This window comes from Emys orbicularis, chromosome 14 (genome assembly GCF_028017835.1).
Source record: "Emys orbicularis isolate rEmyOrb1 chromosome 14, rEmyOrb1.hap1, whole genome shotgun sequence".
Lineage (NCBI taxonomy): Eukaryota > Metazoa > Chordata > Testudines > Emydidae > Emys > Emys orbicularis.
In genome coordinates this window covers 44,432,478-44,456,859 of record NC_088696.1, presented here as the reverse complement: position 1 = coordinate 44,456,859, position 24,382 = coordinate 44,432,478, and the positions used below count along the sequence as shown (strand labels likewise).

The 24,382-nt window shown below is 54.9% G+C and overlaps 1 protein-coding gene across 1 annotated transcript in view; it reads left to right on the top strand.

Moving 5' to 3' along the window:
* The window catches only part of ACD (ACD shelterin complex subunit and telomerase recruitment factor), a 31,726-nt gene extending 11,765 nt beyond the window's left edge, over positions 1-19,961 (top strand). Inside the window, exons 3-14 of the mRNA XM_065416636.1 lie at positions 887-1,002; positions 2,907-2,997; positions 6,451-6,530; positions 9,671-9,715; positions 10,640-10,674; positions 11,987-12,147; positions 12,582-12,669; positions 13,273-13,350; positions 15,142-15,237; positions 16,213-17,084; positions 17,991-18,070; positions 19,032-19,961. Of these exons, the coding sequence (XP_065272708.1) occupies positions 887-1,002; positions 2,907-2,997; positions 6,451-6,530; positions 9,671-9,715; positions 10,640-10,674; positions 11,987-12,147; positions 12,582-12,669; positions 13,273-13,350; positions 15,142-15,237; positions 16,213-17,084; positions 17,991-18,070; positions 19,032-19,092 (1,803 nt within the window). The 3' untranslated portion in view covers positions 19,093-19,961. The remainder of the gene's footprint in view (positions 1-886; positions 1,003-2,906; positions 2,998-6,450; positions 6,531-9,670; positions 9,716-10,639; positions 10,675-11,986; positions 12,148-12,581; positions 12,670-13,272; positions 13,351-15,141; positions 15,238-16,212; positions 17,085-17,990; positions 18,071-19,031) is intronic.
* The last annotated feature ends 4,421 nt before the right edge of the window (positions 19,962-24,382 follow it).

The window sequence follows — 24,382 nt, the reverse complement described above, 5'->3', positions numbered from 1 at the left end:
AAGTGTGCTCTTCCACTCCAGCCATCCCTGGTGCTCTGAGCCCCTCCAAAGCCTATTTGTAGGGACCCCAAAAGAGAGCGGTGTGCACAATAGCCCATCACGGGTGAGGTTTATTTTCCAACATACCAATTTTGGTCTGTTAATTTCCGATTCCATTCTTCTTGCATTTACCAGTCATTACCGTCACACAGCCCCTGGGCACAGTCCTTCTGTGTGATGCTAAGCCAGTCTGGCGGTCTTTAACGTTTGCTGACTTTTATAAACAATTTCATGTAACAGGCCGAGCTGGACTCTTGTAACCCTGGACAGGCCTCCATGCAATACTTCCCAGCTCTGGCTGCTTCCTCTCGAGGGGCCTTTCTGACCCAACCTGGGACTTGTGTCATGTGACAATGGCGAAGCATCGCTAAGCAAGGAACTGCCTTAGAGCCAGGGCAGCAGCCATGCCTCTCACTCTGCTTCCCTGCAGGGCTCCTGCCCACAGCCTTCCCCGGCCCCCTCCTGCCTGGCGTCCTGCTGAAAGTCTCTGGGTGGTGGGGCCACCCCTCCTTTGCCCCTTGCCTGATTCTCAATCCTCCCTGTAATAGCTCCTGCTGTTACCCAGCCTGAGGAGTAGCACTCTCATGACCCCCGCTGTTTCCATCTGCTGCTCCTCCTAAGTGTGATTCCCTGACAGGCAGGCATGGGCAGATGCAGAGCTCCTGTGACTTCAGGGGTGAATTTAATTCACTGACTTCATGGTGAGTGATCGTAAAGGGGGCCCGAGTGTCTGCAGCATCCCCTGCCCTGGCTGTCTTGCTGGGAGCGGTGTTGAACGCTAGCTCTGCTCCTCGGGGATGATGGAAGAGTCAAGCCCATGTTTGTTTTCTTCCCAATCTCTTGATAGGTTGTGAGTGACTTGAAGGCTGCAGACCAAGGCAGTGCCGCCGTCCTGCACATCTCAGATGGGTCCTACTACATCCGGGTGGTCGTCTCCCCGGAAGCTGTGCAGAATGCAGAATGGTGGGTTACACCTTGTCTGTCGACCCTTGCTGGGGTAACTGTGCATTGCAGCTGGCGGCCAGGTTCTCATTGAAAGTTGGGTTGGGCTAAATCAGTAGCTGGGTGAGAGCCTATGTGGAAAGCCCAGGTGCTGCTGGAAGTAACTTATCTACTGTCCCAGCATGACACCTGCAGGTGCTGTGCTGCAAACTGTGCTGCCTTTGAGTTGAGTTTCGGCTGAGGTCCTGCTTATTCGGGATCGTTAAAGGTGCAGTGGCACTTTACACAGGAGTCACAGAGTTTGGCCAGGACACCAGCGCTACTGGTAACTTCAGGTGGTTCCATTCTGCCTCTCTAACTTCCCCCTGCAGTTTCAGTTGGATCTGATGTCCTTCACTTCCTGTCCTAAACAGTCTGTGTAGGGCTGCTGTATGTGCCACCCCCAACGTGGGTAAAGGGATTATATTGGTCTATAATCCTCCTTGGGACTCCGCTGGCTACAAGCTGGTATGAGGTGTAAGGAGCTGTGTTCATTTTGCTCAGCACAAGGTTTGAAAGTCGCCCCATTCTCCAATTTCATTTTCAAAGGCAGAATTACCATTTTTGTGTGTGGAAAATTTGGGAATTGGCCCTTTAGGAAAAACAATGGAAGGAAAACACTTCTGCCATTTCTGCAGTGTTGCCTTTCTACTTATCCACTAGCTCTAAGCTAAATGTCTGTCTGTCGGTGGAAGAGAAGACACGGGCAGCAAACGTCCTGCTGATGTTCTCAGTGTCTCGCTTCCAGAGACAGACATTGCCCCTCATGATCATTTCCCAAGCCGGGGGGCTTCTCCCAGCTTAGAGAACTGGGTGTTCGCGCCAGAAACACTCGGATCCCCAGCCAGCAGAGGAGCTCTGTGAGCGTATGTGGAATTAAATGAACATTTATGAGCCTCCTGTTAGCAGCCTTAGTCCAATATACACTCCTCAGAGTGAGTGGTGCTTCTGAGGCGTGCAGCAGCATCCAGTCGCTAGGCATCGGAGTCACAAGATTTGAGTTCTGGTTCCAATTCTGTTGCTGTGTCCTGGGGCAGGTCACTTCCCCTCTGAGCCTTCATCTCCTCATCTGTCAAATGGGGATAATACTCACCAGCCTTGGTAAAGAGGTTTGAGAGCAAGGCAAGAAAAGCTTTATGTAAACACGCAGGATGATTGCTCTTGTGACACTGGGTGTTGCCTGGCTATGTAAGTGCAGCTGTGCGCTGGACATCAGCTAACACCACAGACTTAGAGACTGCCCTGTGGCTTAGCCTGAACTCCTCAGTCACGCAGGCAGCAATTCATCCCTTGCCGATATAAAGCGGCTCATCCTACTGCAGGATTCTGCCTCGCGTCATCAGCCAGTGCCTGCCAGTTCTGTGTCCAGTCTCTGCTGCTGCCGCAGTGTTTGCAGCGGATGGATCACGGCTCAGTCTCGCTCTCTCCTGGCATGCACCAAGGTGAGCTCTGCAGCAGTAACTGTTGGAAAACTCTTGGGAGCAAAGGCTCATGTTCCGAACATGGGACTGGAACATGAACATTTTAATCCTGGCTCCACCACTGAGTCGTGCTGTGGCCTCGAGCCAAGTTACTTAACCTGTCTGCCTCAGCTTCCCCATCAAAGGCGGGTACGTATTCTAATTCCCCATTTTACAGATGGGAAAAGTGCCGTGCCTGTTGTCCGTAGTGGAGTCACGAATAGCATGCAGGCCGCGCAGCTCTAAGCACCGTGCTGCACTTGGGATCACTTTGTCTGATAGTCGCCCAACAGGCCGATTTCTAACAGCGCCGCTGAGTTGGAGCAGTGGTTCTAGAGTCCTCTCACAGGCCATCACCCAACTGCTCATGCACGTTTGAGACCATTTGTCACTCACAAATTTGTTTTGCTGCTCTCTGTTTCCTAGTGTTCAACTGCAGTCTGGGTTCTCCAACATCATTGGCAGGATTATCATCTTGCAGAAGTACATGGTGTGCTTCCAGGAGGAGACCAAAGCGGTAAGGCTCTGTCTGTCTCCGCGGCCATGGGATCCACCAGCTGAGCAAAGTGATGGGGGTTGTACTCTAGGGTGACCCTGTGCCCTGCTCTCTGGATATTCTAATGCTCTTGGATCCCGCTGAGATGCCTTGTGTTGGACAGGCAGCTGCCCTCACCAAGGGCCCAGAATCAAACGTAAGCTGCACGTAGCTCCCTTTGTGCAGCTGGAAACCCTTTGGCTCACTTTGTTGTGTGGCTGAGGTGTTCAGCAAATGTTACAACATTGTGACAGTTCCCTCCAGGATGCCACCTGGAGTGGGGTACCACTGAGCCCGCCTGACCCACCAGCCTGGGCTCCCTTTACACTGTACTGCTGTGACAAACTCTCAAGCCCCCTCCAGCATGCATGCAGGTAGGGATACACCCAACTGCAGCACAACACACACAGGTTCTTTAACCACCCCCTGCATGGGAAGGCAAAGCTAAGGCATCTCCCAGTTCCTAAGGAATGCACTGGGGTGCCAGGGTGTCACAGACCTGATGGCAAAATACTGAGGAGGAGAATGCTTGGGGGAAGGAGGGGATTTTGAGGAGGGGGGAATTGAGCTATCTGGGAAAGGAATAGACTCTGGATCCTCAAGGGAAGGTACATGAGCCTCTCCACACATCCAAGTCTAGTTCCATAGCCTCTGGTTCACCCCATGTTCACAACAGAGACGGATGGTGCACATGTAAACTCATTCTGCTCTAGCAACACATTGAGTGACCCCAGTAGCTGCTGCCTGCCAGGGCCTCCAGCCGTGTTTACGAGGCTTAACCCTTGCTTTGGGCTAGAGAGTGGAGCTGGTGCTTTAAGCCGTGACTATTTTTGCCTAGGAGTACTAGGTGGAGCTCCAGAACTAGCACCTCCAATGCGGCCCCTGCGCGGGCAGGTGGATGGTGTGGACCTTCCCAGTATGACCTCTCCTGAAGGGCTGGTGCTCCTTTGCTAGGGAACCAGCTCCTAGCTGTGTGGTCAACAACAGCCTCCACTCTCTGGGCACGTGGGCAGGCATATTTCATGGCCTGCTGGGCCTCCTCTTCCGGCTTGCTCTGGGCAGCCAGCCTTGTGAGGCTCACTGGACTGATGGGTGATGTACTGCAGAGAACTCCTCTCCACCACACCTCTCTCTCCCCCCCCCCCCAGTGCCCCCTTCCTGAAGGGTCCCCCACCTTCCCAAGTGAATACAACCCTCCCCAGCTCCCTGTCCTTCAGCAGCAGGCCCTTCCTTGGGCCTGGCTCGGCAGCACACTGCTGTCACTCTGGCTTCGCCTTTAAGCCAGGGCTCGCCTCACATGGTGCCTCCAGTCCTACACCCCACCCCTCTACCTTATGTGTGGTCGGCGCCTGGGCACTGCAGCCCTGCGTTGCCTCTCCCCAGGCTGCCTCCAGGTCTTCAGGCCCATGCCTGCTCCTGGTCTGGTCTTTGCTGCCCAGAGGTCTTGTTTGCAGAACAGTGGGCCATGCCTGCCATGGGTCCCTCGGGCCTGACGAACGAGTCCCTCCCTGGTCCATTCAACATCTCTTATGCAAAACAGCCTCTGCTGACATGTCAGGATGCAAATTAGGCCCTCCCATGCCCCAGGGGCGGGCATGGGGACAGTGTGTCGGCAGTGTGTTGTGGATGCACCACCTGGGTATGGAATATTCTGGAGGGCATGGGATGGAGATGGGAGTGCAGCCCCCAGTTGCTGACTGTTCTGGATGGGAGTAGGGGCTTCCTCAGGTAGAATGTTCTGGGGTGCCACCTGGGCACAGAAAGTCCTGGAAAGGGTGAGGGGGGTGGAGGGCATGGCAATGCAGCATGTCTGATATGGAATGGGCCTTGATGGGGTGTGGAGAGACAGTTGCGGCCTGTCAGCATGTTACATTATGGATGGATGTGGGAAAGAGCCGGTGAGTATCAGAACATTTGGAATGAGGAGACAGCATAGATCATTATGGATGCGGTGGGATGAGGCATGGAACATGTGGGATGGGGTGGTACGTGGGAGACAAGGAGTGGGGCATGGAATGTGGGAGATGGGGGCGGGATGGGGCACGTCATGGGATTGGGGAGGCGGGGGGTGGCATGTGGGGGATTGAGGGGGGCCCTTCGTCTGTTTTACAGGAATTTTTTGTGCACTCCAGACCTGAGGGGTGGGGCACCTGGGAGGGGTGAGATCTCTGGAGGGGTCTGCGCCCCGGTGTTGCAGGAGCCTGACTCCAAGCTCCCCATTCACACCCAGGCCTTGCTTGAGGGGATGAGAGGTGAGGGTCCAGTGAACCAGAGTAGGGGTAGTGCCAGGCTCTGGAGAACTGCCCCTTAGAAAATGTGGGTTTTGTGAGGGGAGGGAAGATGTGGTGGCTGGAGGAAGCAGGCGCTCCCAATCCCATTACACCCTCAGTTCCTTGGCACCTGTGTCACACCGCCCGTCCCATGGGGCTGACTGTTCTCATTCCTGCTGAGGTGACTGCTCGTCCCCTGCTCGTCCGCTTGCAGCCCAATAGCTTTCCCAGAATCCTTTGCGGCTGTTGCCCAAACGCTTTCTAGGCACTCCTTGGCCTGTCTCCCCTGTGGGGTCCATCCCTCGGCGAGGGGCTAGCCGGGGAGTGCATCGCCTTGCTCCAGCCTGGCTTGCCAAACCGGCCTGAGGCTGGAGCCGGGCACAGGCCCTGCCCTGGAGAGGGAGACGGTCTGCAGAGGGCTAGGCTGTGCCTGGAGGGGGCAGACCGGGACAGGCAGTGCTCAGAGGTTTGTGACTTGAGCCTGAGCAGCCCAATCCTTTCACATTCCAAAAAAATAGCAGGACTGTTTGTGGATGCCCCAGGTAGAGCCGAGGGGAGGGAGGGGGTGCGTGGATGTGTTTGCTTGCAGTATATTATTCAGCCACTAGTGTCGGGTGTGTGTGGTTGGTTGTGGTGCATGTGCATATGTTGTTTAGACACTGGTGTGTGTGTTAGCTTGCAGTATGTTATTCAGTCACTGGGGCGTGTGTCTTTGTGGTACACTATTCAGACACCGGGGTGTGTGAAAGAGCTTGCAGTACGTTATTCAGCCACTAGAGGTCTCTGTGCCATCAGGCGCTCCAGCCAGGCTGAGCGCCCTGGCAACCAGGCCGGAGGTGGCTGGGCCTAGGCTGTGGGATGCCCGCCCACCTGCAGCGGTTTCCTTTAATGCCCACTGGGGGCAGGCTGTTATCCCACATAGCCAGGGGGAGCCCCAGAGAGCACTGAGGCGAGAGGGCCCCGTTCCCCTCTCCTGCTCCCTCCAACTCCCTGGCCCCCTACACCTCTCGCACCCCTCATTTGCTGAGGGGCTTGGTGGAGACCCTCCCCTCGCTCACTGGGCCCTCACCCTCCAGTGCCGTGGGGGGTGCCGATGCCCCCTTGTGGGGAGCAGGTGGCTTTGCTGTGCGCCCCGCGCCTGACCCTGCCTGTCCATCCCTTCCAGGAGGAGTGCGAGTTCTACCTGTCCGTCCACCAGTTCATCGTGTTGCCCTTGCAGAGGCAGAGGATGGAGGCGCTGAACTGGTAAGGCCCTCTGCTGGTGTGGTGGCTGCTGGCGCGCACGCACTTCCCCACTCGCTGAGTTTGCAGCTGGGGATGGGGGCCCCATGTGGATCCCGCACCCTCAAGGCAAAGCCAAGAGATTGCAAACAGTGCATCGACTGGCCCATGTGTTGCACGACTGTGCACGGGGATGATGCCAGAAAGACCCCAGTATCGCACCCTCCAACTTTTAATTTTATCACCCCCACCCCTCACCTCTAGGAGCTTGTGGGGTTAGCAGCAGCCAGATTCTCTTCCCCCCCGCCTGGGAGAAGGAAGCCAGAGGGGTTGTGCAGCTCTCTGCACTGGGGCGAGAGCTGCGGGGCGCACCAGCCCTCTGCTTTCAGGGGGAGGGGCTAGGCCTCTTGCTTGTGCTGAGGCATCAGGTTGTTCGCAGCACATCCAGCAGCTCCGATTGGCTATCTTCTTCCCCCCCGCCTGCAGGAGACAGGGAATGGGGAAGGCCCATAGCTGGGGATTTCCCTGGAGAGCAGGGTTTTTCCCTGCAGGCCTGTCACGGGCAGAAAACCACCCTCTGTGTGGGAACTGCATAGGGTTGGCGGTCTGGGATCCCATCTGCCTCTTTACCCCTCTGAGGTCCTGTGGCAGCGTCCCTCACTTAGGGTATGTCTACACCCAGCCGCTAGTTGAGCGGCTGGGAATCGAAGTTCTGGGTTCGACTTATCGCGTCTTATCTGGACGCGATAAGTCGAACCAGGAAGTGATCGCCGTCGACTGCGGTACTCCAGCTAGACGAGAGGAGTACCGCGGCGTCGACGGGGGAACCGCGGCGTCGACGGGGGAGCCTGCCTGCTGCGTGTGGACCGAGGTAAGTTCGAACTAAGGTACTTCGAACTTCAGCTACGTTATTCACGTAGCTGAAGTTGCGTACCTTAGTTCGAATTGGGGGGTAAGTGTAGACCAAGCCTTAGTCTTCATGCAGCTCACGGCATGGCCATTTCTTGCGAATTTATGGCGGGTCATGGAATTGAGGCCCTGGCTGCAGATGCTGTGAAAAGCTCCACCTATCAGATGCTTTTTGGAAAGCAAAATATATATATATATATATATGAGAGACTCGTCCCAGACAGGGCCCTTTGGCCAGATGGAAGATTTGCTAAACTGTATGCCCAGACTCCTAGCTCTTCCCGGGATGATATTTTTGTGCCTTTGCTATGGTCTTGGAAGGAGTAACTATCATTCACCATTTTCACAGATCAGTACGTGCTTGCACAAGATCCCTAGGCAGAGCGGGGCATAGAACCCAGGTCTCTAACAGAGCAGAGCTAAGTCTTGAGCACTTTGCCACACAACCTTCCATAGGAACTTCTCCAGTGAGGTGCCTCTGTGACCCACACTAGCACAGTACAGGGCTGGGTCACCCTTTAGCAACTAGACCATGTACAGAGGTTTGAGACTACTACTACTACTTCCATGCTAAGAGATCTGGTCCTTCAGCTCAAGTGAGTTAGCCTCTTATTTTTACATTCAGCGGTCCCAGGTCCAGTCCTCGCAGAGCACCTGAGCAGTGGTGCTGGGCTGGGCTCTCACCACAATCTGCTCTGAGGCTGGGAACAGAAACTTAGAATCCTGGGGCCAAGTCCTCAAAGTGTTTTAGGCACCGAGCATCCATTACCTTAAATACCTTTTGGGGATCTCGGCCCTAATGCCCAGTATCCCCTTGAAGTCCCTCAAATACTTGGAGTCAGAGTTGGGTTGGGTTTCTTTTAACTTCCTCTGCAGCATGAGAAGTGGGGATCATCTGGTCATATCTCACTTAATCAATCCCCTGCTATTGCCGGGCCTCAGATATTGATGCACCTGGGTCCCTCCTGTTCTCTGCTTGTGGCCCCCAGTAGTTTAATCTCCTGAGGACTGTAATACCTTGGTGTAATTATGGTTGTTGGATTTACTAGGCAAGTGGCTGGGTGTGTTGATGGCCTATGATAGAGAGGAGATGGGACTAGAAGATGGTCCCCTCTGGCTTTGAACTCCAGAACACTACGATTTGTGTACCCCGCTAGCAATATGTGATGAGCCAGTCCATAGCTTGTTAGCTCTTCAGGGCAGGGACAGTCTCTTACTCTGTGGCTGTACAGTGCGTAGCCCAACAGGGCTCTGATCTCGGTTGGGTTCTCTATTGCGAGCTCCTGCTCAAGAGGCTAAAATCGCCTCGTTCGCTATTTGGGCGAGTTGGGAGTATAGTGGCGCGCTCACACACAGTGGGGTACATGGGGAGGGCAGAATTCAGAAGACCGACCAAAAATCACAATTGAATCTTAAAACTCATGATTTGGGGGCCAATTTTATAAAATCATGGGCTGGAAGGGACTTCAAAGGGGTCACCTAAGCCAGCCCCCTGCGCTGAGGCAGGACCAAGCAAACCTAGACCAGCCCTGACGGGTTTGTCCAACCTGTTCTTAAACCTCCAGTGACAGGGACTGCACAACCTCCCTTGGGCATATTGCAGAACTTAACTGCCCTGAGAGTTGGAAAGTTTTTCTAATATCTAACCTACATCTCCCTGGCTGCAGATTAAGCCCATCACTTCAGTGGGCATGGAGAGCAATTGATCATCATGCTCTTTATAACACTCCTTAACATCGTGAAGACTGTAATGAGGGCCCCACTCAGTCTTTTCTCCAGGCTAAACGTGCCCAATTGTTTTAACCTTTCCTCGCAGGCCAGGTGTTCTAACCCTTTTTGGGGTGTCTGACTCAGGTTTTTGAACTTGCGGGGCTGGCCATTCTGCACTCCCTGGCCCAGCTGCTTGGGCACTGCAGGGGTTGAAGGCATGTAGTCAGTCATTGGGGCTTTCACTAGACCCCTGTGTGATGGTTCTCTAAACCCCTTGTATGCCCCGGGTCCCTGTTTTTCCGTGGAGGCTCTCTGTAGCTCTAAACTGCCGTTCTCCCCCTGGCTTTAATCACATCACCCTTGGAGGCTGTCTTTGTGACCCTCCCACGTGTTCTAGCTCATCTGCTCTTTCGGGGAGGCGATGAGGGAAGGGGGAGATGAAGGCTTCAAGGAAATAGCGCTGCATACTACAGCGAGGGCAGCGCCTTGTCTGGGCGTGGGGGGTAGGCTGCTGCACCAGTAACCAAGACTCTTTGTTGTTCCAGTAATCAGGAGCCCTCAATCCTTCAGAAGATAAAGGAACTATGGCAGTGAGTACATGACCCAGTTCTGGCACCATTTTCCTGACTTGCCAAGATCTGTGCTAGGTCAGGGCATGGGTAGTGCTGACTAGCGAAAGGAGGTGCATGTTTACGCAGTGTGCGGGACTCCTGTGTCACAGGCTGTGATTGAGCTTAGCAGGAGTCATCAAAAAAAGCTGGTTTTCATGGCTGAGCGTGTTCATGGTTGGGATGAAATGTGAGGGTGTTAGCCCTTGTGCTTCAGGGCGTGAGGAAACTTCCCCTACTGGCCACGTATTCCTCCTGAGCGAGCAATGGCTCGGAGGGGTAGAGGGAACATTGCCTTGCTTGTGAATGGCTCCCTTAGTGTGCAAGAAGGCGGCTCCTGCTCCGCTGAGACAATGTCTTACAATTTCCACTGCTCACCTCCTGTTTGGGGTTGCTGCTGAAGAGCAGCACGCTTCCCTTCATATCGCCTGCAGAGGGAGTTGGGCTGAAACAGTAGGGTTAGCTCCCCCGTGTCTCAGTGCAAGCGTTGCACACGGAAGTGCAGGGCTAGCGTATTCCCGGAAAGGCCCATCTCCTCAAAGAAGTGCAGTGCTTTGCCTGCAGCAAGGTCGACTTACGCAAATCCGCACTTATGGGAAAAGTTCTGTAAGCCTTGTTTGTGTGTGTAATTGTCAGGTATATGTTCCCAACTTACGGAACGCTTGCGTAAGTCAGGGAGCGTCTGTATAGTGAGCTGCCGGAGTGAAATTGCTCAGGTATCCGAGAGAGAGGCCAAGGGATGGCTCTGATTCCCACAGGGGCTCAGTCTTGGGGCACTCCCCCGGCTCTGGTTTCCCTGTTGGGCCGGGGGGCACTGCATGACCTTTGTAAGGTTTTCTGTTGGGTTCTGGGCAGGGAAGCTGTCTGGAGCCTGACCCTGGGATCTGTGTTGTTTGACTATTGCAGGAGAGGCCTCACCCTGAAGACTGTTTCCTCCTCAGGTACAGTGGGAACAGTGACGGGAGAGGCGGGGGTGGTAGGTGTTGCTGACCTGTGTGAAATGAGTTGGTGGATCTCAGTTCTCAGTCCACCTTACACAGACCTCTGCCACGATGGCACTAACTGCCCGCTTCGTCGGCCGTCCCAGCAAGGAGTTGGATGTGGTTTGAAGACTGACCTGCGCTCTGGAGCTGTCTGCTCTGGGCGGGGCTGAGACGCACTGGTGGAACAGCATGAGCCGTGCGTCCTGACACTGCCAGGGCTCTCAGTGGATAAACAGGACTGAGAGCTTTGGGGCTGTCAGTGCCGCTACTAAACCCACTGACAATGCAGAGCCCTGATCTGTGCTGCAGTCAGAGAACCACTCTGGAGCAAAGGGCTGTAAACCCAGCCAGGCCAGCGGGAGGCCCTAAGCACAGGGAGTTCGGCCTGAGGATTTGCTTGCCACATTTGGCCACGCTACACTGGTGTGCAATGGAGGTGTGTTTTCCCTGAGGCCAGCCTGCTCTGCCCTGCCTTCCCTCTGGCCCTGGGTGGCTCCCTGTGGAACTCTCGGCAGCACAAAATGGTCTTAAGCGCTTGGTTAATAAAGAGTCCAGATTCATATTAACTCTCTCTCCCCCCCACCCAGAAGTGACGTCCGTGCTGGTGAAAGGGGCCTGATCGACAGCCCTGGCACTGGGCACCTGTGTGCCTTCACAGAGCATGGGCAGTGCCCCCTTCTGCCTCGTTCCTACACCGGAGTGCCAAGTCACTGCACTGGGTATAACTGTGCTCCCACTGGGCAGCCTCTGACTCGTCTGCATTCGAATGAATCAGCCCCTTGCCTCTCTGCAACAGGCAGCAAGGCGGCCAGCAGGAGGCTGTGGTGTGCTGTGGGCGCCTGTCCGTCAGGAACTGCACTGAGACACCCCCATCCTGGCTCTTAGCAACCCCTGCTGTTCCAGTCCTGGGTCTTCCTGGAACCAAAACTAACTCTCAGCTGAGGACTCGGAGCAGACGCCATTCAAACTCCTCTTGCCTTCCCCAGTGCCTTTGGGTTGTCCCCTTCTGCCCCAGAGGCGGTGGCATTTCGTGCTAAGTAATTCTTGAGCAGTACATCCTTTGCAAAGTGCTTTGGCGATCCTGTGTGATGGAAGGTGCTGTGGGAATGTAAGACAAGGTTGTTGCTGTGAACAGAAAGGAAGTATTGAGAGCTGTTGGTACAAAATAGCTTCTCCAGGCTCTCTGTGTGTGTCACAGCTAGGCTCTGGGCTCGTGGCCTCAAGGGGGTCTCAATGGCCTGTTGACGTGGGCGCGTCTGTCCCCCTCTAGGGATGTCGGTGTCTCAGTTAATGATCGACATAGGGCAGAGACGGCTCAAGGTTTTGAAGCAGAATGTTGAGGATTGCTTGGATTTACTGGACCCAAGTGAGGTGCCAGCCATAGGGGAGAGGCTCCCTGTCACCAACTGGGAAGTGGAGCGCAAGAGAGAGGTCAGTGCTGGCTGCCAGCCTGTCCTGGCTGTGCATGTGTCCGATGATCTGGTACGGGGCCAGGTGGGGCTGAGGGGCGACGGTGGGGCTCTTCTCGCAGAAGAAAGAGGTAAATCCTTCGACCTTGGGAGGGAAGGACCCAGTGCGGGAGGGGTTTCGAGTTGGAGGGAGCGAGGGTGGCTCTTGCTGTGGCATACTGGCTTTTGGCATTTCTTGGGAGAGTGCTGCACTGGGTCGGGTTCCTAGAGCTCACGCTGGATGCTCAGACCTAAGAGCTAAATCAGCTCTTCCGGGCTCTCTCTCCTGGTCTGGGGAAGAGCTGCTGGTCTTCCCAGTGATGCTGGGAGCCCCAGGGATGGGTCAGTGTGCCGGGCTGCCTGGACTCTCTGTCTTTTGTCTGTGATGTAGAAGCTGGCTAACAATTCTCATTTCAGCTGAGTAAAGACGTCTTTACAGTGCCAGCCAACTTCCTGGTGATTGGCCCGGAGGAGAAGGAGGCGATTCGTGATGCCTGCGTGGCAGGTCAGTGCCACAGCTGTACCTACAGTCTGCAAAGCCTGGCCATGTCTGGGCTGGGGCTCTACCCCAGCGCCTTGCAGACCTGATTTTGAGAGCTGCAGGCTCTCAGTCAGAGGTCCCTTCGGGTTAGCAGGCTGTGGCTCTCCAGGAGCGTGCCCAGGTCTCAGTGAAGCACCCTCTGCCTGACGCTGTCTCCGCCCCCATCTCTCACAAGCTTCCTGCACCAACCGGGTCTGCCTCTCCGGGGTGGCTCTGGAATGGGGGAAGGGCTCCTGAGCCGCATGGTTCAGTCAGGCCCTGCCTGCGGGGCTGCGCTCTCCGGGGATGTTGATCCACGTGGCGCGGGACGGCAACTGACATTCCAGTCCCCGGCCTGGCCCTTCACAGATGCAGCTAGAATGAGATGCTGCCTCTAGCCAGGGGATTTGCGAACCCTGTGATCTTCCCCAGTGGAGACTGGGGGGGGGCGGGGAGGGGCGGCTGCAGTGGAGCTCTGCCCTGACGGGTACCTGTGGTTCTGAGGGGGGGCTTTAGGGAACTCTCAGGGAACAAGCTGAATCAGCGAGAGGCATCCAGAGGGTGACGGCAACCCCCCTATTCCTGCAGGAGCTCCTCACACCGTTCCTGGGAGAAGCTGCCTTGACAGGGACCTGGATGACTGTAGTGTAGTGTCATGCCCCAGTGGTGAGTAGTAGAGCCTAAGGCAGTGGCCTGGATCCTGCAGCAGCTGTCTGGTCTGTTCTGGATTTTCTTTTGGGGTTTGCCCATCCCAGTTTTCTCTCCACTGGAGGATGGGGTCCATGGAGGGGCTATTGCAATATCCCACTAGTCTTCCAGGCCCTTGTCCTTCTCTGAAACGTAAACTCTGGTATGGAGCATGTGGGGGGAGTTTTGGTCGGCTGCTAACCAAGCGGGGCTGTTTGCCCCCAGTTATAGATTGTCCATGTTAGAGGTAACCGTCAATGCACCAACTGTCTTGAAAAACAATTGTTTAAGCTGCATGTGGAATAAAATAAGTGGCAGCGATACCTCTTGCCACCCCCGGCCGGCCAAGGAGCTGTAGCTTCCTCTCCCACATGCAGTCATCACCCATGCTTCTGCCACCGCTTGGCTAGACTGCTGCTGTTCGCTCTGCAGTGGGCCAGCTCATGGCACGCAGAAGTGTGCAGCAGGCGAATGTCTGTCTGCGAGGTCTCATTCTCTGAGTGCCGTTCAGGGTGCTGGCAATTAGCCTGGCCTGGCCCTCCGTCCCCTAAGGGACCAGCCCTCCCTCTCATCAGCTGGGAGGCGCTTGCTCTTGGTTCTTTTGGGGGGGCCGGGGACCTCTGACCTGAGGGTCCCCGTCCCGTGGCATTTTGAGCCTAGTTTTCTGTGCGATGCAGCGTAAGGTTGTGTTAGTGGGCCAGAGGCTTTGTCAGATGTTAAACGTCTCTGGCCTAAGGACAGCGGTTCTGCACCAGCCGTTGCCAGGGGTATCTGTCATTTTGCCCAGGCAAGTTCTTTGCTGCGCATGCACCGACAAGAGGTGTGGCTTTGTAAAAACACACAACCCCCCCAGGGAATTCTTACCCCCAAGCGGCAGGAAATCAGCACTCAGGCTGTGGCTTAAACCTGCCAGGGCAGGAAGATCGGTGCTAACCAGCCACTCCAGTTGACAGGCGTTGTCTCTGTGCATCCCCCTCGTGGGGCATGTGTGCTTGGAGCAGCCTCTTATGGGGTCACCCATGCTTTGCACCCCATAGCAGTGTCTCATCTGCTGTCCCTTTGGCTGTTTACAGCTAGCTAGTCCATCCTCTTTTTTCTTAGAACCAAAGAAGACAGAAAGGGGTGGGATGAGTAGGAGAGTTGTCCCCCTGCTGATGGGGCAGACCCAGTCGACTAGGTCTGGTACAGTGTGTACAGCGTCTAGCACGCCGGGCCCTGATCTGTGACTGGGGCCGTTGGGTGCTACTACAGCATAAATAGCGGAGAGTCACACGCTTCATTGCTTCTGTAGGCGATCTGTAACCTAGCTGGGCCCCTCGCCTGCACGGCAGCTTGAGTTGAGTATAAGCCCTTGCTTTACTCAGCCGATAACATGCCCAGAATCAGCCACTGTGGGGATCGGCTCACCAGAGTGGCTCTGTGGCCAACTTAATCAGCGTCCGGGTCCCTGGTTTGATGGATCGCAGCTGAGTGGCCCCAGGGGCGCTGACGTCTAGTGGATGCTGAGCTCACCCGCCCAAGGCAATGCTTAGCCCCCCCCAAGCAGGAATGTGTCCTCACAAAAGCTCAGCTCAGCGGGACACCGTGAAGATGGGGGTGCAGAGAACTGCTGTCCTGCTCATGGTGGGGATTGTGGCTATGGGAACACAAGGAGACAGAAGGGATTTGTAGCATGTGTGGGTGTTACTATTCCTTGCTGGGGCCTTTAGCCTGGCCTACAGTGCTCCGATCTGTAGGGCTGCAGTCTAATTTCATTCTCGCTTTTGGCAGACCCTGGCGCAATGTCCCGAAGTTTGGACGTATCCCTGGATAATCCCTGGGACAAGCTTCAGTCACTGTCCGTGACTCTGTCCTCCTCCTTGGAAGGTGAGTGCACACACTGCCTTCCAGCATCTCCTGTTGCAAGCGGAGAGCATCTTTCCTTCTCTCTGTGTCTGCACACCCTACATCTTACACCTGGAGATACAGGGTCAGACAGGAAGAACGGTGTGCTCACCTGCGCGCACACCCATGCAACTTGTAAGCCTTGTTACCACCATCACACTTGAAATTGCACACTCACTTTTACACATGCAGTTCTTAAAACATGGCCCATGCTGTGTGCGCGTGCAGGGGATGGGGATGGTTTTCAGGAAGGTGCAGCCTGGATCTCTTTGATACATTCAGGTGCCTGTTTGTGTGTGTGATTGCGTTTGCCAGTCCACCCATCTGCATGCACCAAGGGTGATAGACCTTATCTCCCCCATAAATGGCTGATTTGCCCTTGCACGGTATTGGTGGTGACTGTATCATGGTCATGCCTAGGGACCACCGGCGATCACCCCCTTGTGCTAGGTGCTGTACAGACACAGTAATAGGCAGACAAAGGCTGGGGGATGGAGGATAATGGGCAGCGTAAACAATGAGATCAGTGACAGAAATTGTAGTAGTGCCACCATTTGGGTTTGTTTTTAATGTTCTGGGAGGGGTTGTGTTGGGACGAGATCAGCTAAACGAAGGGAGAGGGGACGTGGAGGGGGTCGGACGGGGCGGGGCAGCCTGTACAGCAGGCAGAGACTCTGAGGGAGGGTATTGATGCAAACAGCCAGTCAGCACAGAGGAGAGAATGCCCAGTAGAACCTGGATAAGACACTTGGAGGACGCCTCCGGTAGCCAAGGGTTGCTGTGGCAGAACCTTCTCCTGCCAGCTTTGCTATCTTTGGCCCCTCTGGATAGTTCCCCTTTGGAATTGTCCTTCCCCAGCTGCCTTCCCAGCTCCAGGCAGGTGGGACAGTCTCTGCCCGTGCTGCTGTCTCCTGCCCTCTTCCATGGGGAAAGTTGTGTTTTGTTCTCTTTTGTCAGAGAAGTCCATTATCCAGCCCAGCCTGCCAAGCACAGAAGAGGCCCAGCTACCCAACTCCGCAGAGGAGGCGGCCATCACACAGCCTGACAGCAACACCCCAGATTTCTTGGAGCCTTCCAGCCAGCAGTCCCCTTGTAGCTTATCCCAGAATGAACCAGTGGAGACTGTATCCCCATCACTGCTGTCCTACAGCAGTACATGTCCCCCAGAGGCTGCCAGTCGAGGAACAGCTGCTGCCACGTTCCAGAGGGCACCTGATGTGGATAAACACCCTGATGCCAGCCATGACGTCCCCTGCGGCCAGCCATCTGGAGCTTTCCAAACCAATTTGTGCCCTTTCTCTCCTGCTCTTCCCATTTTGGGCAGCATCAACAGCAGAGCAGCACCCCCTGCAAATGGAGAGCAGGCTGAGCTTGGTGGCGCGGCTTCCCTCCCAGATGTGGAGAACAGTGGTCTGCCAAGCTCTGAATGGGACACTGAGCTGGGGAGTGGAGCTGGGGGAAAAGATCTGTCCAGGAGCAGGCAGCACAGGGTGACTAAGAGAAAGCTGCTGGTGGATGACAATAAGGCCCACGGCGAGGTTTTGCCCAATCCAGGCAAAACCCATCAGAGAGCACAGAGGAAACCTCCCCATGCGGATGTGCCCATGGGGGACGAGCGCTGCGTGGACGCGAACATAGTGGGCCAGAACCCAGGTATGGAGTTGGTGAGTGCTCAGAGAGCCAAGAAGACCAGGCTGGAGCAGGCCGGGCCAGCTCAGGAGCCTGCACTGCCCGGGGACCTGGAGGGGCTGCCAGGAAGGGGGAATGAGAGAGCAGCAGTCAGGAGCGTGGCTGCGTCCGGGCCAGGCCAGCACAGAGCCCAGGAACAGGTAAAGGTCCGCAGGCTCGTTGTCATTTCTTAGTTTTGTCTTAGTGTCCCACAATCTCCCGTCTCTGGGCCCCAAAGCCCTGCCTTGTAGCCACCAGCCTTCCAGCTGAGAAGAAAAGGGAAGGGCTCCCTCTGAAGGCTGGGCCTGAGCTTTCTGCCCCTGCAGCAGTCCTTCTCCAGGAGCGAGGGGTCTGCATGCCAGCCCACGTCTGCCAGGGGACTGCCCTCTGCCAGGCACTTCCGAATAACAGCCATTGCTCCTGTGCCAGACAGGAGACAGCCATGTCCGTGGTGGGAAGAGCCTGTTGTGACCATGTGGCTGGGGAAGGGGGAGGCTGAAGCCACATGCAGCAGGAGTTGGAGGAGCCAGTCAGAGCGCAGGGGTGAGAATACAGAGAACACACGCCAGCACTTGCTACAAGCCATCTCCTGGGCTCCCAGATGGGGACTGGGTCCTAAACAACCAGGGAAATCCTCCAGCTCTCTAAGTAACTAACCCAATAACATGTGTGAGAGAGACCCTGCCATGCTGCGCTTGCTGAATTAGGCTCAATCTTACAGCACAAGGCCCCCTCCTTGGAAGGGATCGGTCATTGTTTCAGAGGACCTCTCCTTAAGGTTGGCTTCTGTTTCGGGAGGCTTCCACTCCAGGGCTACGCCAAGCACTCAGGGTAACTCAGATTTCCAAGAGAATCCACCACTCCTGCCTGCTGGCTTGCCCAGAGCTCTTGTCCTTCCCCTGGGGACATCTAGTGCCGTGGTTCCGCAGGGTAAATGTGCATGAAACCAGCTTCTCTGAGCCAGGAGAGCTGGTGGGGGAGAAAGCTATGTCCGGAGCTCTGCATGGGCTGGGGATGTTTTTCAGCTGTGATGTTTAATATAGCTGAATTGTCTTCCTTCCCTCCAGAAGTATGTGAAAACAACCCCATTTCAATACGCCTACACGGCACCAACGCCGGATCTCTGTGCCCGAGTGAACTCCACCAGGTCAGTGCGGTGCGTGGGTCTCCCAGACGGGGCACACCCCAGCTAAGTGGGCTTCTCAAATACCCTTTGCACCTCACTTAAAATAAGAGCAAAAATAAACTCACCCCATAAGCTGCTCTGCGCCCTGTCCAAAGCAGCCGGCACGGCTCCAGAGACCCTATTGCCGGTACAGCTGGAGGAGAGAGCTGCGCCGGTCCCCCTTAGATTTCACTCCTGTCTGCCAGCTCCCTCTGATAACAGCTTGGGCCACAGTGCCGCTGTCAGGGAACTGCCTTTGCGTAGCCCCTACAAACACAACCTGTGGGTCTCTGGCCATGCAGTGACTGACGCTGTTGTGGGCTGGGTCCCCACTGCTTCACTAGGCTCTCAAACCAAGCCAGTGTGGCTCACCCTGTAATACAGAGATTGAGTCATGGCCCTCTCCCATCTCAGTTGCAGTTCTCAAACATGTGGGTGGTAAGTAGGGCAGTGCTGCCTGTGGGAGCGTAGAACCGGAGCTCTGACCCGTGTTGCCTTGCTGAGAAAGCTAATCACACTTGATTTGGCTCTTCATTACACAGCTTAATTCCTCCCACCTGCAATGTTCCCCTGCCCACCGGTTCCCTTCCACCCTGGACAGACTGTCGGTCCCCTCCCTGCCGGCTGGCAGTCCCAGCTCTTGGCCAGCTCTAGTAAAGGCAGCCAGGCTGACTCCTGGTTTGAGCTGCTCTTACAGTCCTTGGCAATGAGCGCTTGGACCCTTGTCAAAGCAGCTACAGAGAAGCAGCAGCACATGACCAGCCACTTTGGGGACCACCAGTCACTGCTGTGTGGAGCACAGCTGCTCTGGGGGTCTCACTCAGGGGCTCCCTCGGCAGAATACAGCATCGTTCTGGATGGCAGCCGAGCCCTGCAGCAGCTAGGCACTGCAGTTGCAGAGCGACCGTCCCATTCTCACTTGCGCTTCTGTTTTGGTTCATAGGATCTCGAAGGCGATGCTGCGCTGGGCCTGCTGGGTGATCACCAAAGCTGAGCAGGCCTGAGCGAAGGCCCTGGGGGAGTTCCAATGTGCTGTACCTAGGTTCTCCTGTTCCTGTTCACGGCTTACCCGAAGGGACGAGCATGGAAGGGTGTGACTCGATAGCCATGCAGAGTAGGCCCTCTGGGGCCAAAAGGAAGGTCCGCTGGCACTCAGGTTACCCAAAAGGCACTCCCAGTCCCAACGACTCCTGCCCAGCCTCTTGGACTAGCTCCTGTGCCATATGCTGGGAGTCCCCGGCCACAGCGGGGGCATGGCAGCAGCGTGCATGAGCCTTCACTGGTACGGTGTGCCAGGGACTGAATCTCATGCTTGGCTGTGAGGGGCAGCGGGGTTTTATCCTGTGCTCCACGGAGAAGGGGCTGGTGGAGGGAACGTCGGGTAGACAAGTCATCCTGGCAGCTGGATACCTTGCTGTGGGATATTCTGCTCTCCCTCCTCCCTACAATCACCTCTTCAGCACGTTAAACCCCAGCTGGAAAGCAATGCCCTTCAGCGCTCTGCCTGTCGCGCACACCAGCCCGGTCTGTTATTTGTCAAGGAATGCAATGAGCTGGGATAGGAGCAGGCAACTACCGCAGAGCAGCTGTGAGCAAGGGGCTTGCTACATCTCCTTACAACCCGCAGCATCCCTTAACTGGGCTAATGCCCCAGCCCTGGGCTCCAGGCAGAGGAGGTCCATGATGTAGCAGAGGTTAAGAAAGCGCTGTGGTAGCGTTCCTTATCCACAGCAGCGCACCCCTCTACCAATTGCGACTCTGGAGTCAATGCAGTAGTTTGGTCTTTTAATGCTTAGTTTGATTCGATTCCTGCTCAGTTTGTTACAAAATATTTCACATGGTTTATGCTTTGGAAATGAAAAATAAAGTGTCTATTTTTAAATACATGGCTCTGATAGAATATCCTCATCCCCCCTCACAAACGTGAGGTGCAGCAAGGGGCATGCTGCAGAGCTGGAGGGGGAAGCAAAGAGACCTCTGTTCAGAATACAAATACAGTACCCTTCACTCTGCTTTATCCTGGGGGAGGCTGTGGGCCTGGCTGAGCTAAGGTCAGGTATTGTCTGTCCGAGGAGTGGGGGGAAATAGCAGAGCTAAGGGAAGTTTTGTTACCTTAGGATAGTGGTTCCCAAACTGGGGGAGGGGGAGGTGTGGAGGAACGTTTGGGGGGTGTAGGGGATGCCCCACCCCTAGCTGTAGCTCTGGTCTCAGCCCCTGGCTCCCAGCCCGGCTGCAGCGCTGGACCTGGCAGCAGCCCTGATTGCCAGCCCCAAGCCCACCCCCAGCTCCGACCGTGGCTCTGGGGACCACATGGACGGGGGGGACTGATGTAAAAGGTTTGGGGACCACTGCCTTCGGCTGTGAGCCTGGGGACAGAATCACTTGTATTTTTGACTGCAGATTTTTGCTCCAGACTATTTCAATTAAATTAAATAAATTCTAGCCCTTGTGCTGGTGACCAAAACCTCAACCAAGACCCAAATGTGACCGACCTGTAAAGGCTGCAGCCAGCCAGAACCAAGAGCACGACAGCTCTGAACAGCTCCATTCTCCACAGCAGCTTGATGACATCAAAGCCTCCCACCAGCTTCAATTTAACTATTTCCCAGCAGCTCATCTTAGCAAACACCGAGTTCCTGTGCATATCAACCCCCACCCCCACGCCTTGTCCAGCTGCCTTAAACCTGCTGCTGGCTTCAGAGCAGTTGCTCCGTTTCAGTGCCCAGTTCTGCAGCACACTGAAATGATGGGGCAGCCTGAAATAAATGCACCGGCAGGAGAAACACCACAGGGAGCTGCACTGCTTCGATTAGTCATGTTCACATTTTAATCAAACCCTCCAGCTTTGTTTTTTCAACTGACTGAGCGGTGCCACGGAATGTCCAGCCTGCCACGGTGGAGCAGCGCAGAACGCAGGGCCAGCGTGCACAGAGCACATGGGGCTGTGCCTTCAGCCCAAACTCCCGTTGCTGGCAGCGGAGGATCTGCTTGAGGAAGAACGGCAGGATCGTGCAGACAGGTTAAACCAAGCCGACGGCATGCACCCAGACTAATGGTTGGAGGGGAACGACCCGCTCTGGCCCCCAGAAGAGGCAGATTGTTCTGTATTGAGTAGGTTTGGATGTGAGTGCCACACCCGGCCTGAAAACCACCTAATTCAGCATTGTGCAGCCCTGTTGATCCGGGGCGGTACAATGCAAGGCAAGTCCCCATGTATGGCAAACACACACAAGCCACTGGCCCATGCCTGCTATTGCTGCATACTTAATAGCTGTGCATGCATCCAAAGAGCCAGATGCTCCAGGAAAAGCTTAGGCTGGTGGCAAACTCAGCTACTGGCTTCTGGCATCTCGGTTTTAGCCAGCTGGAGCTTGTGTAAAGCCAGCTTTGCGCAGTATGAGACTAGCAGAGGGTAGTGGGAGCTGGAAGGGGCGGTCCTCTCGTAGATCGTTCAGGAAGTGTTAGCAGCCTCCCAGTGGGGCCAGGCTCCGGTCTGTCCCCGTTTCCATAGGAAGCACTGATGTTCTACACCTGGGAGCAGCGAAGGGAGGGGGAGCAAGCTGGGGGCCTCCTCCCCCATCTCCCCGCTGCTTGCACCATGGTGCCCTACACTGCACAGGTGCTTGAGCTTCTGTTGCAAATCATAACCCTTCAGCTTGCACTTGGTCGCAGTGTTTTATTGGAAATGACAGCGGGCCGCAGCCCTCACTAACTCATTGTCCCTGGGGGGCTGCTGGCAGGCCTGGAGCTGCTGCTCTTTGGTGTATGGCTGTTCTGTGCATTTTCAACCGGTTGTTCCACGGCTTGCGGTTGCTCCCCCTGCAGTTCGGCTGTGGCCCTGTGCTCGTCCTGTGGCAGAGTGTCTGGGGAAGGGGCCACAAACACGGCATTAGCGAGGGTCACAACAGCATTACTAAAGGTGCCTCCGTAGGGCAACAAAGGGAGCCGCAGCTCAGTAAGAGGGAAGGGGCCTGACTGGCTGCTTTAGTCTCTGTGCACCTGTCCCCGTAGGGCCTGATTCTCCCCCTTTACACCAGTGTAACTGCACTGGCCTCAGGGTGGCCATTCCCACCTTACATTAGTAGGGGTGAGAGCAGGATCAGGCCCAGGGCAGCACGCGGGTGTAGGGAAGAGGAGTGGACTGGGCCTGGGGGGAGGCCAGCAGGAGGTGCCGGGGCAATGCCGAAGGGGAAAGGGCTCTGAGTTGGTGCAGGTGCCATGCCCTGTGCACAGGCTGTAGGGTTAGCTCATCCTTACCCTGCAATGCTGCCGGGGCACTGGGCGTGCTGCTCCCCGCCACATCCACCATGGAGTTGGGCTTAGGCTTCCGTTTCAGGACTGGCGAGCGCTGCAGGCGCAGGGGGATTTTTACACCTGAAGGAAACGCAAGCAGTGTAACGTTACCAGCTGGGGGGAGGGGTGGCACTGGTGGGGAACAGGGCCACCTCTATTTGAAGTTGGCTTTGGCCCCTTTCTTCTTGGAGGGGGTGTGCGCGTGTAACCCATGTGCCTAATAGGGAGATATCTCTTTAAGATAGGGAGGAGGGAGGAGTGTCCTGTCTCTGGGTCATTGTTGCTAGGCAGATTAAGCACTCCAGATCCAGAAGCTTCTGGAATTGGGTGTAGTAGATTTGGGTCTGCTCCCGTAGGTTCCCTGTTGCTGGGGTCAGACTCCCTGAGGGCAGCAGTCAGGGCAGGTGCTTGGCAGAAGGCCACATGCCCTGGGTGAGTCGGGAGAAGCTGAGGCCAGGGGGAGGAAGCAGGCTGCTCTCCCGAACTCTGAAGCAGGGGTTCTCAACTGGGGGTTGGGACCCCTCGGGGGGTTGAGAGGTTATTACATGGCGGGTCGCGAGCTGTCAGCCTCCACCCCAAACCCCGCTTTGCATCCAGCATTTATAATGGTGTTAAATATAATGGTGTTAAAAGTGTTTTTAATTTATAAGGGGGGTCGCACTCTGAGGCTGCTATGGGAAAGGGGTCACCAGGACAAAAGTTTGAGAACCGCTGCTCTGAAGCATTTTGCAGCAGATTAGTGATATTGTGAACCCTCTAACAGGGAAGCCTGGGCAATGCTAATTATAGCCCAGGGAAAGTGGGAGGGAAAAATCACTTCTGTTTTAATTTGTACGCTTTGAATATTGTTTTGATTTTAGCCAAACTGCTCTAGTTACATTATCTCAACTAGTTTGAGTCATCAACTGTTCTTTAAATGTGATAATGGGGAAAGAGTCATTTCTATTTTGCTATTCTCAGTTTTGTATTTTCTTGTAACAGGGTTTTCTTTAACTCTATACAGGTAACTGAGTGGTTGGTTAATCCATCAGCTGAGTGGCTAACAGTGATTTCAGCAGAGGAAGAGTCTGCCTGGATTCCAGCTGAAGATCCCTACAGGCAAGTGGAGGGAAGATGTTGTTTAGTCTCAGCAGATTGTCTCGATTTGGTGATCAAAGACTCTGAGACTTAAGTGAACAAAACCCAAGTTTTGGGGAACTTTCACTGTGTTTCTGGGGGGACTGAACTGTTCAGATTTTCATTTGTTTTCTTTATTGATGTTTATGTATAACTGTGAAGGTAATAAGCAACAAAGAGTCCTGTGGCACCTTATAGACTAACAGATGTATTCGAGCATAAGCTTTCGTGGGTGAATACCCACTTCGTCAGACACATGTAATGGAAATTTCCAGAGGCAGGTATAAATATGCAGGATCAGTCTGGAGATAACGAGGTTAGTTCAATCAGGGAGGATGAGGCCCTCTTCTAGCAGTTGAGGTGTGAACACCAAGAGAGGAGAAACTGCTTTTGTAGTTGGGTAGCCATTCACAGTCTTTGTTTAATCCTGAGCTGATGGTGTCAAATTTGCAAATGAACTAAAGCTCAGCAGTTTCTCTTTGAAGTCTGGTCCTGACGTTTTTTTGCTGCAGGATGGCTACCTTTAAATCTGCTATTGTGTGGCCAGGGAGGTTGGCCTACAGGTTTTTGTATATTGCCATTCCTAATATTTGACTTGTGTCCATTTATCCTTTTACGTAGGGACTGTCCAGTTTGACCAATGTACATAGCAGAGGGGCATTGCTGGCACATGATGGCGTATATTACATTGGTGGACGTGCAGGTGAATGAACCGATGATGTTGTAGCTGATCTGGTTAGGTCCAGTGATGGTGTCGCTGGTGTAGATATGTGGGCAGAGTTGGCATCGAGGTTTGTTGCATGGATTGGTTCCAGAGTTGTTATGGTGCGGTGTGTGGTTGCTGGTGAGAATATGCTTAAGGTTGGCAGGTTGTCTGTGGGCAAG